This window comes from Triplophysa rosa, linkage group LG4 (genome assembly GCF_024868665.1).
Source record: "Triplophysa rosa linkage group LG4, Trosa_1v2, whole genome shotgun sequence".
Classification (NCBI taxonomy): domain Eukaryota; kingdom Metazoa; phylum Chordata; class Actinopteri; order Cypriniformes; family Nemacheilidae; genus Triplophysa; species Triplophysa rosa.
Window position 1 is genome coordinate 21,846,938 of NC_079893.1, and position 14,128 is coordinate 21,861,065.

Here is a 14,128-nt window from a genome sequence, read left to right on the forward strand (position 1 = left end):
GTCAGCCATGCTTTCCCGGGCCGCCGTGAGTGTTGGGTTGCAGTTGCGAACCCGGGTTGCGAACCCGGGTTGCAGCCCGCACTCCCTCTCCCAGCGCTCGTGGCTGGCTACATGGCGCCTTGGGTTTGAGCGCGGCTCCAAGCCGCGCCCGCCACCGGGTGCCATGTTTACTGGAAGTGCATGAGGAACTTAGTAAGACCTGGAACGCCCCCTTTCCGGCACGTTTCACGTCAAACAAAGTTCTGTCACCCTCTCTTCCCTCGAGGTTGAGACAGCTAGAGGATACGTCGATGTCCCCCAGGTGGAGTGTGCCGCCGCGGTGCACTCGTGCCCGTAGGCGGCGGCCACCTGGGGGGGCTCGACCTAGACTCCCATCCAAAGCATGTGGGGTCTCGGCATCTCTGGTGTCGAGAGCTTACATTGCGGCGGACCAAGCTGCCTCCTCTCTCCACGCTATGGCTCCTGCCAGGCCAGGGCATTGAGAGAGCTCCACGGGGGTAAGACCGACCCAGCGCTTATGCAGGAACTCCGCGCCGCCACCGACCTCGCTCTACGGGTGACCACGCGGGCCCTGGTTCGGACGATGTCCATACTTATGGTCCATGAGAAACTCCTCTGGCCGAACCTTGCGTAGATGAGTAACGCCGAGAAGGTCCGCTTTCTCGACGCACCCATCTCGCAAGGGGGGGGGCTGGTTGGTGATACTGTCGAGCCGCAGTTCTCGACAGTAAAGAAGCAGTCCTCCCATGCCGCGACTCAGCCGCCTCGGTCGTCGAGTCCCGTGCACCGTCTGCTTCCCAGCAGCCCTGGTCCTCTTCGACGCCCTCCAGCTCTGGCGCCCCCCACTCAGGCGGCCCCCCTGGAAGAGACAGCAAAGAGGAGACCATCGCCCCATCAGCAGCCGCGGCGAAAGCAGAAGCAGCCCTCATGGGAAGACCTCAGGGGGATCGAGGCTACCATTGGGCCCGACCCCAGCCACATCACTGGGAAATCGGATAGGGACGGATCCGGGGGGCTAGCGCCCACTTACTCTCTAAAAAGAGAGTTTCCTCTCTCTCTGGGTTATCACAGCCGCTCCCACCCTCTGCACGACGGTGAACAGCAACTCGACGTTGCGTCACGGCGAAGCGCAATGTCGAGTATAAACACCAGCCCTCAGCACTCTCAGTCAGACAGTGCGTTGAGCTGTGCAGTCGCCAGGCAGGAAAAACAGCAGAGCCAATCTCTTCCCCGGGGGACCTCCCCCGGCAAGGAATCCGTACTGCTAGCCATCAAACCACCCCCCGGGGGGACGATGAAAAAGATAGAACGTTTAGTCCCCCTGTCACATTTCTGGGAGCCTGGCTCCGGCTTCCCAGACTGTCAGGCTGGCTAGGGAAGACGATCCGTCTCGGCTACGTGATCCAGTTCGCCACACGCGAGGTCGCCACCCTTCTGGCGAAGGGAGTGATTGAGCCCGTCCCACCAGCCGAGATGTTCAACGGGTTTTACAGCCTGTACTTCATTGTCCCCAAGAAAGGCGGGGGGGCTGCGCCCTATCTTGGATCTGTGTGTTCTGAACAGGCACCTACACAAGCTGCCTTTCAGGATGATCACGCAGAAGCGCATCCTGACGTCCGTCAGGTGTCAGGACTGGTTCATGGCAATCGACCTGAAGGACGCGTACTTTCATGTCTCTATCCTCCCTCGACATCGGCATTCCTACGGTTCACGTTCGAGGGACGGGCATATCAGTATAGGGTCCTCCCCTTCGGTCTGTCCCTGTCTCCACGGGTCTTTACGAAGGTCGTGGAAGCCCTCAGGGAAGGAGGTGTGCGGGTACTAAACTATCTCGACGACTGGCTCATCTTGGCTCACTCTCGAGATCTGTTGTGTACACACAAGAACCTGGTGCTCCGGCACCTAGATCGGTTGGGGCTACAGGTCAACTGAGAAAAGAGCAAGCTCTCCCCGGTGCAGAGCATCCTCTTTCTCAGTATGGAACTCGACTCTGGTCCCCCTCGGGTCGATGCACATGCGACCGCTCCAACACTGGCTACAGAGTCAGGTGTATGGTCATCACGCTTTTCTGCCGACGCACCCTAACCCCCTGGTCTCCCATGACCTTCTTGCAGACAAGGGTCCCCTTAGGGCAGGGGTCAGGAACGTCGTGGTGACGACGGATGCCTCCCTGCAGGGTTGGGGTGCTGTGTGCAACGGGCACGCAGTGTCGGGGCGGTGGACAGGCCCCTGCCTGTGTTGGCATATCAACTGCCTAGAGTTGTTGGCTGTGCTACTTGCACTGAGGAGGCTACTACCTCTCGTGCAGGACAAGCACGTGCTGGTCCGGTTGGACAGCACAGCTGCCGTGGCGTATATCAATCGTCAGGGTGGCATTCGCTCACGGCAGCTAACACGACTCGCCCGGCGCCTCCTCCTCTGGAGTCAGCAGGTGATCAGTTCCCTGCGAGCCACACACATCCCAGGCGTCCTGAACCAGACAGTTGATGCGCTCTCTCGTCAGTCGAAGCCTCGCGGAGAGTGGCGACTCCATCCCCGCGCAGTCCGGCTCATTTGGGAGCAGTTCGGCCAGGCACAGGTGGACCTGTTTGCCTCCCCGGACTCCACCCATTATCCACTTTGGTACTCCCTGACTGAGGCACCCCTCGTCACGGATGCTCTTGCACACAGCTGGCCACGGGACAAGCGGAAGTACGCCTTCCCCCCAGTGAGCCTCATTGCACAGGTCTTGTGCAAGGCCAGGGAAGAGGAGCATCAAGTGGTACTAGTTACACCCCATTGGCCTAACCAGGACTTGGTTCTCGGAGCTAAGGCTCTTGACAACAACTCCCCCTGGCCGCTCCCCCTGGCAAAGGACCTGCTTTCCCAGGGGAAGGGGCACGTTACGGAATCCCAGGCAGAACCCTGGAACCTCCATGTCTGGACGGGACGAGGAGATCCTGAGTGGCCCACCCCCTGTCTGGTTGGGACATCACTCAGGCTAGGGCCTCGGCCACTAGGCGACTATACGCCCATAAGTGGCGCCTCTTCTCGTCCTGGTGCTCTTCTCGGTGAGAAGACCCGCGGAGTTGCTCGATCGGGAACGGGCTGTCCCTTCTTCAAGAGAGACTGGGGAGTATCCTCTCCCCCTCCACACTGAAAGTGTATGTAGCCGCTACGGCCGCTCATCACGACCCAGTTGCTGGGAAGCCTCTGGGACAGCATGACCTGGTCATTAGGTTCCTAAGGGGCGCGAGAAGGCGAACGCCTCATCCGCGCTCCGTACCCTCTTGTGACCTAGGCGGCGGGCCTCAAAAGGCCCCGCCCCCTTCGAGCCTCTCGGCGCTGCCGCTCTTTCTCACCTTTCGATAAAGACGGCTCTCCTGATGGCGCTCACCTCCAAGAGGGTAGGGGACCTGCAAGCACCCTCCATGTCCACAGATTGCCTAGAACTCGGGCCCAGGGATTCTCACGTTATCCTGAGACCCCGTCCCGGCTACTTGCCCAAAGTTCCCACCACTCTCCCGAGAAACCAGGTGGTGAACCTGCAGGCACTCCTCACCGGGGAGGAAGACCCAACCCCATCCATGTTGTGTCCAGTACGCGGACTGCGCCACTACTTGGACCGCACGCAGAGCTTCAGAAGCTCTGAGCAGCTCTGTGTCTGTTTTGGAGGTCAGCAGAAGGGAGGGCTGTCTCCAAACAGAGGCTGGCGCACTGAATCGTGGATGCCGTCGTTATGGTATACCAATCTCAAAATCGCCCCTGCCCGTTGGGAGTGAGGCACACTCCTCATGGGCACTGGCTCAGGGCGCCTCTCTGGCAGACATCTGCAGAGCTGCGGGTTGGGCTATGCCCAACAACTCTGCGATGTTATAATACCTACGCGCGGAACCGGTATCAGCCCGCGTCCTGCAGGTCAACGTGTAGGACCGGCAGCCGGTAGGGCGTATGCCTGCGAAAGCCCTTCCCCCTTCCTCTAGGGGGATCAGCGGCTATTACGCCTCCCTTCTTTCCCCACTGGGTAAAGAACAGGCATTCCATCCATCACTAAGCACCTTCCTCGGGACAGGCTGGGCAGAGCAGCCTTGCCCCCTTAGGCCGGGGAACAGTTGAGTTATCTGCCACATAGCTCTAACCAGACCTAGTGCTCCAGACGTGGTAACCCCCCCTCCGTGGGCTGTTCTGTCTGATGTATGCTCATGATTGGTTCCCACCTCGGCAACCCATGACCTCCCTAGGTGGACTCCCACCTTGCGGTTAACTCCTTAGTCCGCACATTTTTCCATGAGTTCTCCCCTGATGGCGAGACCATGTGGTGTCTCCAATATTCCTCCCTACGGTAGGTAGTGGTCTCTGCAGCATTTTTTCCCCCAAGGGGGAATAATGTTTACCCAGTGGCCCTTACGGTGCCGGGCGGCTTCTCGCTGGTTAGAGAATTAAGGCCTCCGCCTGTAACGGCCGGTGGCAGGGGCTTCCCATCTTTTCACAAAAGCTCTGGGACCCCCTACCTCTCCACTGGATGGTTACAATTTCGCGCTAGCTCTTACGTCTGACTCGCCCAGGCCAGTCAACGTCGCTCCGCTAGAGATTGTGACGCAGCTCAGCGCTGTGGCGTTTTCCATAGGAACCCCAATCTGTAGGTTCGACACAACGTCAAGAGACCGACAGAAAGGGAACGTGTTGGTTACGGATGTAACCTCACGGATGGAGGGAACGAGACGTTGTGTCCTCATGCCACAACACTGGCCGCCCACCCCAGCGGTCCGGGGGATGCTCTCAGGCTTCTCAGACCAAACGGTGAATGAATGAGCACGCCGGCTTCCCTTTTATACCCGGACATCCGGGGAGGAGTCCGGCATGCAAATTTCATTCGCCAATTTTCATTGGCCTTTTCAAAATACTCAGAAGATGATAGGTTCTCAAGACAAACCCTCAATCTGTCGGTTCGACACAACGTCTCGTTCCCTCCATCAGGGAACTGAGGTTACATCCATAACCAAGACGTTTTCCTTTATTTTTATTAAATGCTTTCTGACCCCAAAATTCAACTGATTACTGCAATTTTCCATCTGTGCTCTTTGAAGAGTCTTTGGCCACTTAAATTCTTCTCCTCGCTGTGTGTTGAGACAATATAGACACACATCCTGTTTCAAGCAGATTTACAACATCTCCAGTCCATTAAAACTTCTTACTCATTGCCCTGATGTTAGAAATTAGATTTTTTATTGTTTTAAAGGTGCCATGAATTAATACCACAATTTTAACCCGAGCTTTTGTTGTATAAGAGGGAATCGTATTCACGCGAACATCATGTAAGTGTCAGAACTGAAAACGCCCTTGTTACTTAGATTACAATTGTTATTGACACCAGGCCCAGTGAACGCCAGGTTCTGGAATGCACCTATCTATGACGACATTGATAGGTTGAACACCGCCTCCACAGAAAGAATATCAACGACTACTTCTCTTGCCCCGCCCACTGGTTCGCGCATGACAGTACTGAAGTAACACGGAAGTGGCGCAGAACCAGATAGAGTGAGCAAGCAATAAACAAACATTCCGTTAAAGATAGCTAAATATTGTGCCATCCCTTGTTGTGGAAGAATACAGTCGCTGCATAACCTTCCTTCGGATTCCGATATTAGAAATGCGTGGTTAAAGTTCATTTTTAAAGACCTTCCAGCTCATGTGGGAAAAACATAAAGCGTTTGTTCGTTTCATTTCTCTGAGGATTCCTTTGTGAACAAGGCACAGGTCGACGCTGGATTTGTGGAGAGACTAAAATTAAAAAGCACTGCTGTGGATATAGTGATGCAATATTGGATCCGATAGGAATGGCGCAGCAATCTTATGTGAGAAAAACATTTTTGTATTATGCATCACTATTGCTTTGTTAGAGATCGCTTGATATGCCCTGAGCACTATTCGCATGAGATTAGTATTACCTGGGGACCTCTAGTCATTTGTATTAATTGCAGAAGTTGTCTGTGATCTTACGCCCGTGCAAATCGGGATCTCTGTGATTTGGCGGGCTCATACAGTATATCATTTTTCAAGGTTTTATCCACCGTTTGCGAATAATGGAGGCTGTTTTGAAGTGTTTTGGTATTATTTCAGGTGCTGGGTCATATCCATAAATTACCGGGAGTCTCCCGTTTGTTTATTTATCATGGAAACTCTCGTAACATTTGAGACCCGTGATCGCGAACCGGACATAAGATTACCACGATCGTGGGTCTCAAATGTTACGAGAGTTTCCATGATAAATAAACAAATGGGAGACTCCAAAGCCTTGCCATCACATCCGGGAAATAAGTCAGTAAATTTGAGTAAAATCATCCCATGCGAATGCGTCACATGAAATACTGATGTGGGGAGGTAATTTATAAATCACACGAGGTCCCCAGATAATGCTAATCTCGTGCGAATGGTGCTAATGTGTAACCTAACCTTACGTCTCTAACCAAATTCACAGAAGGCTCCAACTAAGTTTACTACGCAAACTGCTATCTAATCATAGCAGTGGGCGTTTACTTCCAAGTCTTCATGGCAGAACCACCCATTCAAACCGATCGTTTCTCAAGCTGGCCTCAAAACCTGGGTAGAAATTAGCCAATTACTTAATGATTTTTATGTTTTTAAATGTAAAAACCATGCGAACGTCATAAGTAGACCTCATACAATAGTATAAAACAATAAACAAGCCCCGTTCATCACACCTTTAACTATTTCCTTAAAGCCATTTTGTATTTTGTGTTGCTCAACAGAACTACAGTATATTGCACATCAGAGCTATATTCTTTGGTTTTATCCATTGTGATGAATGATTAAGGGGGTTTGGGCATTGTGTTATTCTCCTGCGCAACAAGAAGTCATGACTGGACAACATCATGTTTCTAGCCACCTTGGTGTGCAAAGAAAATGTAAATATCATTGGGAATATACTTGGGAGATATTTTACTCATAAGAATTTCTAAGGGTGCCAATAATTGTAACCAGGGTGTAATAGAGAAAAACATTTTTTATATTAACATTAACATTTATATTCCCCCCACTTCAAATTGTTTTACATGAAATGTTGGAATTTTGTAGATGTTTTAAATAAAAGATCATAAAGAGAAACAATGCAGATTTATTCTTACAGCCTTCTTTGCTCATATTTACCAAGGGTGCCAATGTTAGTGGAGGGCACTGTAGTTATGTAAATTATATTGCATTTCTGTCAATAGATCCTCCAAAAAAATGACACACTGGACCTTTAAAAAGAAAATTTTACAAGTTATTATTATTATCATAAACTGCATGCTTGGTCTCACTTTTTAATTTTAACGATCCTCCAACATCTCCTTATCAAAATCTACTTATCACATCACTAAAACACCCTTTTATTCAAGCAATATTTTTTCTACTTCAAACACTTATGCACATGGCATGGCATGGCATGAACACATATATTTTCATCTCTTGCTAATGATTTACCTAGTTTGCACCCATAAATTCATATAGCCAGATCAGTCGCAGGTATTATGGTGTATCTTTAATGCTAAGAGTGTGAGTGATTTAAATATGAAGATATTACATATGAAAGAGCATAAAAATCTTTATTCCCCTCAGAAAGGATTCAGACCTGTTTAAAACGGTCCACTGCGTACATTTTCACTTTCTGCTGTATTGCATGTAACATCAATGAAATCATAATAATCACTGTCGCCTGGAGCAAAAACACTCTTCCCAGTTCCATGCCATTTTCTATAAATGCCCTATTTCTTTGCCCACAGACAGAGAGAGGGTTCACAAATCCTTCAATATCCTGTCTAGCCGTGTTAACCCTTATTCCTGCTGTGTCTGCTTCTTTTAAAGTTAAGCAAGCGAGACTTCAAGACAAAAGCCTGACATTACCATCTTAATATTGTACTAGACTGTACAATATTAAGATGGTAATGTCAGGCTTTTGTCTCGAAGTCTCGCTTGCTAAAAGATCATGTATAACACTGTATTCTCTTCCAGCAGACAGATTTTTCAACGTGTTCAAATTTATTTTATTCTGGAGTTCTTATTGTTTAGGAATGTCTAAAGGCTCAGCCTGTGGTGTGACAGCTCAATGATTTTAAGTGGGTGCTAGCGTTGTTGTGAGAGAGGGTGATTACAGCTGACAGCATCTCCACCAGGTCTTTTGAAGATGTCTACAGAAGGCTGAGATGTCTACAGGTAGTGCAAGATCTGTGGCACTGCAATGCGAGGATCAGAACACTAGACAGACTAACTCAACTTAATGAGAGGTGAAATGTACTAGTTGTGACAACTGATAGATATAAACTGTTCATATGGAGATGAATGATCTAAACCTAATAAATAATGTATTGTTCTTCAATGTCTGTTTTGTTAAAGGCTTGAAATATGTTACCCTGAACAACAAAACCAGTCTTAAAGTGATACTTGAATGATAATTCTATTAGTATTTCATTTTTGGGTGAAGCATCCCTTTACGTGAATAAATAAGCTTTCAAATGATATATGGTTTATTAGGATATGACAATATTTGGCCGAGATATAACTATTTAAAACTCTGGTATCTGAGGGTGCAAAAAAATCTAAATATTGAGAAAATCGCCTTTAAAGTTCTTAATCAGAGGTGCTGTAGCAGGCCGTTGTTAAGAAGGTTTGTTTTAATGCTCTCTTTTGTCTTACCGCTGTAATGTGGAGAATGAACCCAAATGCTGAAATTCTAAGCTTTACATACTTGTAGATACCAAACTTGAGTGGGTTCATTCCCAAAGAGGCGTGTTTCTGGACTTTTTTGTTATTACGATTTTGCTGAATCCAGTCACAAAAATAAAGTTTTTATATATTTACGGTAGGAAATTTACAAAATATCTTCATGAAACATGATCTTTACTTAATATCCTAATTATTTTGGCATAAAAGAAAAATCAATCATTTTGACCCATACAATGTATTTTTGGCTATTAAATGTTCTTGTGCTACTTAAGACTGGTTTTGTGATCCAGGGTCATATAAATAGATGCTTTATAAGTAGGGCTCTTCTTCATTTTTTTATATTAAATAAAAATGTTTTACTATTTGTCTTAGATATCTAGATTCTACGGTATGCATTTATTCATTTATTTTATTTTCTATTGCTGTCTCATTCATCTTCTCGTACAATGCAAAGTACACATATGCAGCTGTAAATATTGCAAATTGTATTAAATCTGATTGGCAGCATTATGAAATTTTTAATTACACAATTCCGTTAACATGATATCATGCAGAAAAGTTTGACAGTATAAAAATAGAGCAGAGACAGATGGTAGAAAATTGCCCAGCAGGCTGAGACCACATTGTCCCTGAATCTTTTCTCAACAAACCCAGAACTCTTCTACATCACTTATATTATTCATGAGCATGTTTTCATTCTTGAATGTTTGCGTTTGATGGCACCAACTTAAAAACCTAAAGGTTAAGCAGCATATTTAAAAACAATGTCACAACATTAAATACGTCAGGAAAGACCTTTTAGCTCAAATAAAAATAAAGTTGCTGAAATATAAACATTTAAACACAGACCACTTTACTCAGACCTTAAAAGGAGGCTAAAATTGTGCAATAGTACAGTCTAATGTTTAGTTAAATAATAACTTTATCTACACTCTTAAAAATAAAAGTGCTTCACGCTGCCATAGAAGAACCTTTTTGGTCTAAATGTTTCCATAAAGAACCTTTAACACCTGAAGAACCTTTCTGTTTCACAAAAGGTTCTTTGTGGCGTAAAAAGGTTCTTCAGATTATAAAAAGGTAAGAAAGAGATGATTCTTAAAAGAACCTTTGACTGAATGGTTCTTTGTGGAACCAAAAATGGTTTTATGGCATCGCTGTGAAAAACCTTTTAACACCTTTATTTTTTAGAGTGAGACGTGACACGAACACAAAAATACGTGCACAATTCCATTGTAAAATGATATGTTTATACAGAAACAGCCCAGGTCATCTATCAAAAAATCCCAGCCCAGAGGGGAACGTTGATGAAGCGAGGAAAATTTTAAATGAGCACACAGAGCTTTCATTGTTTTGAAGGTACAACTTGACCGAAAAATACAATAACAGAACTAAACGATCAGTACACAGATAATCTCATTTCAAACCTACTTCAAAGTTCATTTTCTGTCACTAAAAGAAAATCTTTTCAAACATGCTTCGAACACAAACCTCACAACACAAAACACTTCTTATAACAGTCTACATATAGTGTTGTGGGAATAGGTAAGAGTGCAGAGACTGCATCTATTGACTCCCTGAGCCATAAAAATTATTACAGTAAAAGACTTAAAATGCCTAAATATAATCACTGTGTAGTGCAGTCTAAGTTTCAAGAGAGCATTGAAGTAGGTTTCGCTTACCAGGATGTAGTTTCTCTGGTCTATTCCACCATTTAATTTCAAACAGTGAACATAGGAATATTTTGCTGTGCTCCTTTAAAGTGATGGTTCACCCAAAAATAAAAAAATCTGTCATCATTTACTCGCCCTCTTGTCATTTCAAACCTTTATGACTTTCTTTCTTCCGCAGAACACAAAAGAAGATATTTTGAAGAAAGTCGGTAACCGAACAGCACTGGCATTGACTTCTACGTACTGTATGGACGCAAAACCAATGCAAGTGAATGGGGACCAGTTAACAACGTTCTTCAGAATATCTTCTTTTGTGTTCTGCAGAAGAAAGACAGTCTGTTTGAAATGACAACAGGGTCATTAAATGATGACAGAATTTTTATTTTTGGGTGAACTATCACTATCAGCAGCCACCCTAACAAATCTTAAAAACATAAAAACCATTACATATGTTCTCCTCTTTTGGAATTCACTTAAAACTGCCTTTCTAGTTTATTCCATGACAGTGATATATTGGAGGTCCAGGCAGCCCTGCTTTGTGGGTGACTGACTCTTTAACCCTTTTCACAGAGCCCTTGTGAAATGTGATTTATCCAGTCTGTAGTGCTTCACAGCAACGACTAAATAATGTAAATGAGCATAAAAATCTACCAATCAAAGTGCAGAGAATCGATTTCCCTTCTTACACATTAGACTCCATGCAGTTAATTGAAACATTTGAATGATGGCCTCAAAGAAATAACAAGAGCAGTCCACAGTATTTAATTTCACTATGCACTGTGGCATGTCCCAAGATCGATACAGTTTCCATCCCAAAACTGCTTGCAGGTTAAACCAAGGCTTAATCTATGCATTGAAAATAGTGTAATTACTTTTTTGATTTATGATTCCGGCAAATCTAAATCCAATATCTCAACGTCTGACAAAATGCTACAGTGGTATGTTTCCAATTTCAATGTGAATCATATTGTAACACATAGTCTCTCAATATCTAACAAAGTGTGTCTGTGTTAAAACAAAACTGTCACAGTCACACAAAGACACAAAATGCTTTTGTATGTATCGAAAGGGGAAAGCTACGGCAGAAGTTTATCTGCCTGCTGATCCACTTATCAACGGTAAAGATGAGAATTAATCCAGAGCACTTTGCCATCTGCTGAAGATGAATGATTTATCTGTCTTAACCGGCACAACCAGCCAGTTTCATCCAAGGCTACGGACGTGTCAGAATCCCACTGTTGGAAGTATTGAGCAAAATCAGCAGCTTAAATATTTTAAATAACGTAATCCACAGCAAGATCAATGTTTTTATGTGTCTGCACATTCTCTAACCATCATCTTCCCATGCCATACTAACAACTTCTACTCTAATTATTTTACACTGATGTCTTCATTTCCATTGAGAAATGTCACTGAAGACTAGAAAGCTGAAATTCATTGAGAGGGAATGAGTGAGTAAGAGAGAGAGCGACAAAGATGGAGAACTCGGTCTGAGAGTATCTCTCACTACCTGTCCCTGTGGGCACTCTTTAAGCACAGCTATTGCACTGTCTTTCCTCACATGATTGAAGTGGAAATAATTGATTTTCACAGGAAACGCCGAACGATTGTGCATCTGTTGAATGGCTTTTGTAGGCTGTGCGCAAGGAGTCTTGTTGTGGGTGTTCGCACTTACAACCAGCATCAGCTATAACCAACGCATTTTCTATTTAAAGTGGCGGATTCCAACTCTCCTCCGAACTGAATACCAACTAGCTCATATAAACCTCTTATATACAGTTTCCATCATCAGCTTGTTAGATATCCACATCTAAAACTATAACAATTCCTTTAAGGATGCATATGTTTTTTTTTTTTTGATAATTCTACACGCTCATAGCCGTCATGGTTCGCTTTCTCTCGTTTTCTCTCTCTTTCTCAATCAGAAGTGGGTCAGCGGTGCCGTAACTCAAAGAACCGCAGTTGTTCATAAGCACCATTTTTATGACACATATCCACTCATACCATGGCAACTGACATTAGTCTCAGTTCACCCACAGCCCCACCTTATATTTGTCCTCCATTGTTCTCCAACTCCTTCAACTATGGCAATTATTCAGAAACGAAAGCAGGGGGTGTGGGCGTTTGAGTAGGAGAGACATCCTTGCGGACACATTTAGGAGTAAACAAACCATCTGCAGGAGATAAATTTAACATCCTCCATTTACAGTATTTAAATTCATTTCAGCAGGAAGTTGAATGAGCCCAACATTCTTGTATCTGAGTGCTCAAAAAAAACAGGGTGATATATTCTATACCACATTCTCTATACGTGCAGCAATAGACACCCTCTCACTGCACACACCCCGTAAGCAAAGCACACATCACATCACACACAAAGATAGGCTTTTAATCAGATGAGTGACAATCTCATAAAACCTACACTTTGAGAGACAAAGGCAACCACGGTAATCTAATTTGACCTGGTGACTGTTTTGCAAAGGCTGCATTGTGGTGATAACGAGAGCAGCCTAATGATTGAAATAAAGAATGAGAGGGAAAATGAAAGAGAACCCTCATTATCCATTTAGACAAGCCTAAAAAGACACAAATGCGCACTCTAAAAAAGCTTTTCGCATAGACTGACTGCTTCACTTGAAGCCACACCAGCATCAATTAATAAAAAAACACAGATCTTTATCAACATCGCTGCAAATTTTGCGGCACCTATAACAATAAGATAATTTGCGCGAGTGTACAAAATAAATTACACGTAATTATTGGCGGTCGCCGTCAATAGCGTCAGATTGAGATGATAAACACGTCCGCATTAACGCAAAGATAAACGTGCATGATAAAAAATGTGAAAAGAGAGAACTGCACGAGATAATGTAACACGTTACCTTTTTGTGTCTGTCCCTCTTCCATGTTTTCTTCCATCGCGGATTATAAAAGTGGATAAAATGCAACAAAGCGTTCAAGCTGAGGAGCGTCTGTAAACGCGGCTGAGAGATGGAGCGCGCGTGTGTGGATGAGCGCGGGCGTGCGTGCGCGCGCGCTTGGCGGTGGATCGGGGAAAGAGGCGCTCCTTAGATCCGCTGTGCTACCGCAGCTATCACTCAACACAATCTGCACCTGTCTTTCAAAAGCTGTCCATCGCAAGAAAGTGTGCCTTCTTTTAAGTGCCTTTTTATACCAGAATGTTTAATAGTGGTAAGGAACGATCTGCGCCGCTTTGAACCTTGGCAATGCAGAGAATGAAGAATCTGAGTTATTTTTTAACGCACCGCATTGAAACAACTCCTCGGCTCGCATTAACAGATGGATGGGTGTATCCTAGTAACCAGCAGGGCCCCCTCCCTCCATCATGCAGCCTCCAATATACACACGTATTGTTACCCTGTTCTATACACTGTCAGACAGTAATATATAGTGAGCATATTGGAAATTTCAATTTCATGGATACATTTAATTTCTCGAACAATACCATCAGGCAGTAGACAATGGTTTGGAGGGCTCAAAGTATGTTGTCATACACCACAGGCAACGATGCACCTCTTTCTCTGGGTTTAGAGACGTACAATTGAATGTCTGATTCAGGCGTCTGATCGAGACGGTACGCAACGCATCGCCCACGGCGAGGATCGTCGTGTCAGGGCCGCTTCCTGGGAATGAAAAGTTCAGTAGACTATTTGCGCTAAATAAATGGTTGATGTCATGGTGTATTGAACAGGAGCTGCACTTTGTTAATAATTTTGATCTATTCTGGGAGCGACCTA

General features: G+C 45.4%; 1 protein-coding gene across 3 annotated transcripts in view; it reads right to left on the reverse strand.

Annotated features, from left to right (window-relative positions):
* Positions 1-14,128, reverse strand: part of gpm6ab (glycoprotein M6Ab) — an 82,902-nt gene that overhangs the window by 34,666 nt on the left and 34,108 nt on the right. The window contains exon 1 of one of the 3 annotated variants that reach the window (XM_057330768.1): positions 13,253-13,581. The exons of 1 other annotated variant lie outside the window; for it this stretch is intronic. In XM_057330768.1, the coding sequence (XP_057186751.1) occupies positions 13,253-13,289 (37 nt within the window). In that variant the 5' untranslated portion in view covers positions 13,290-13,581. Of the gene's footprint in view, positions 1-13,252; positions 13,585-14,128 lie in introns of those variants that run through there. One more of the 3 variants, XM_057330771.1, reaches the window with a different exon arrangement.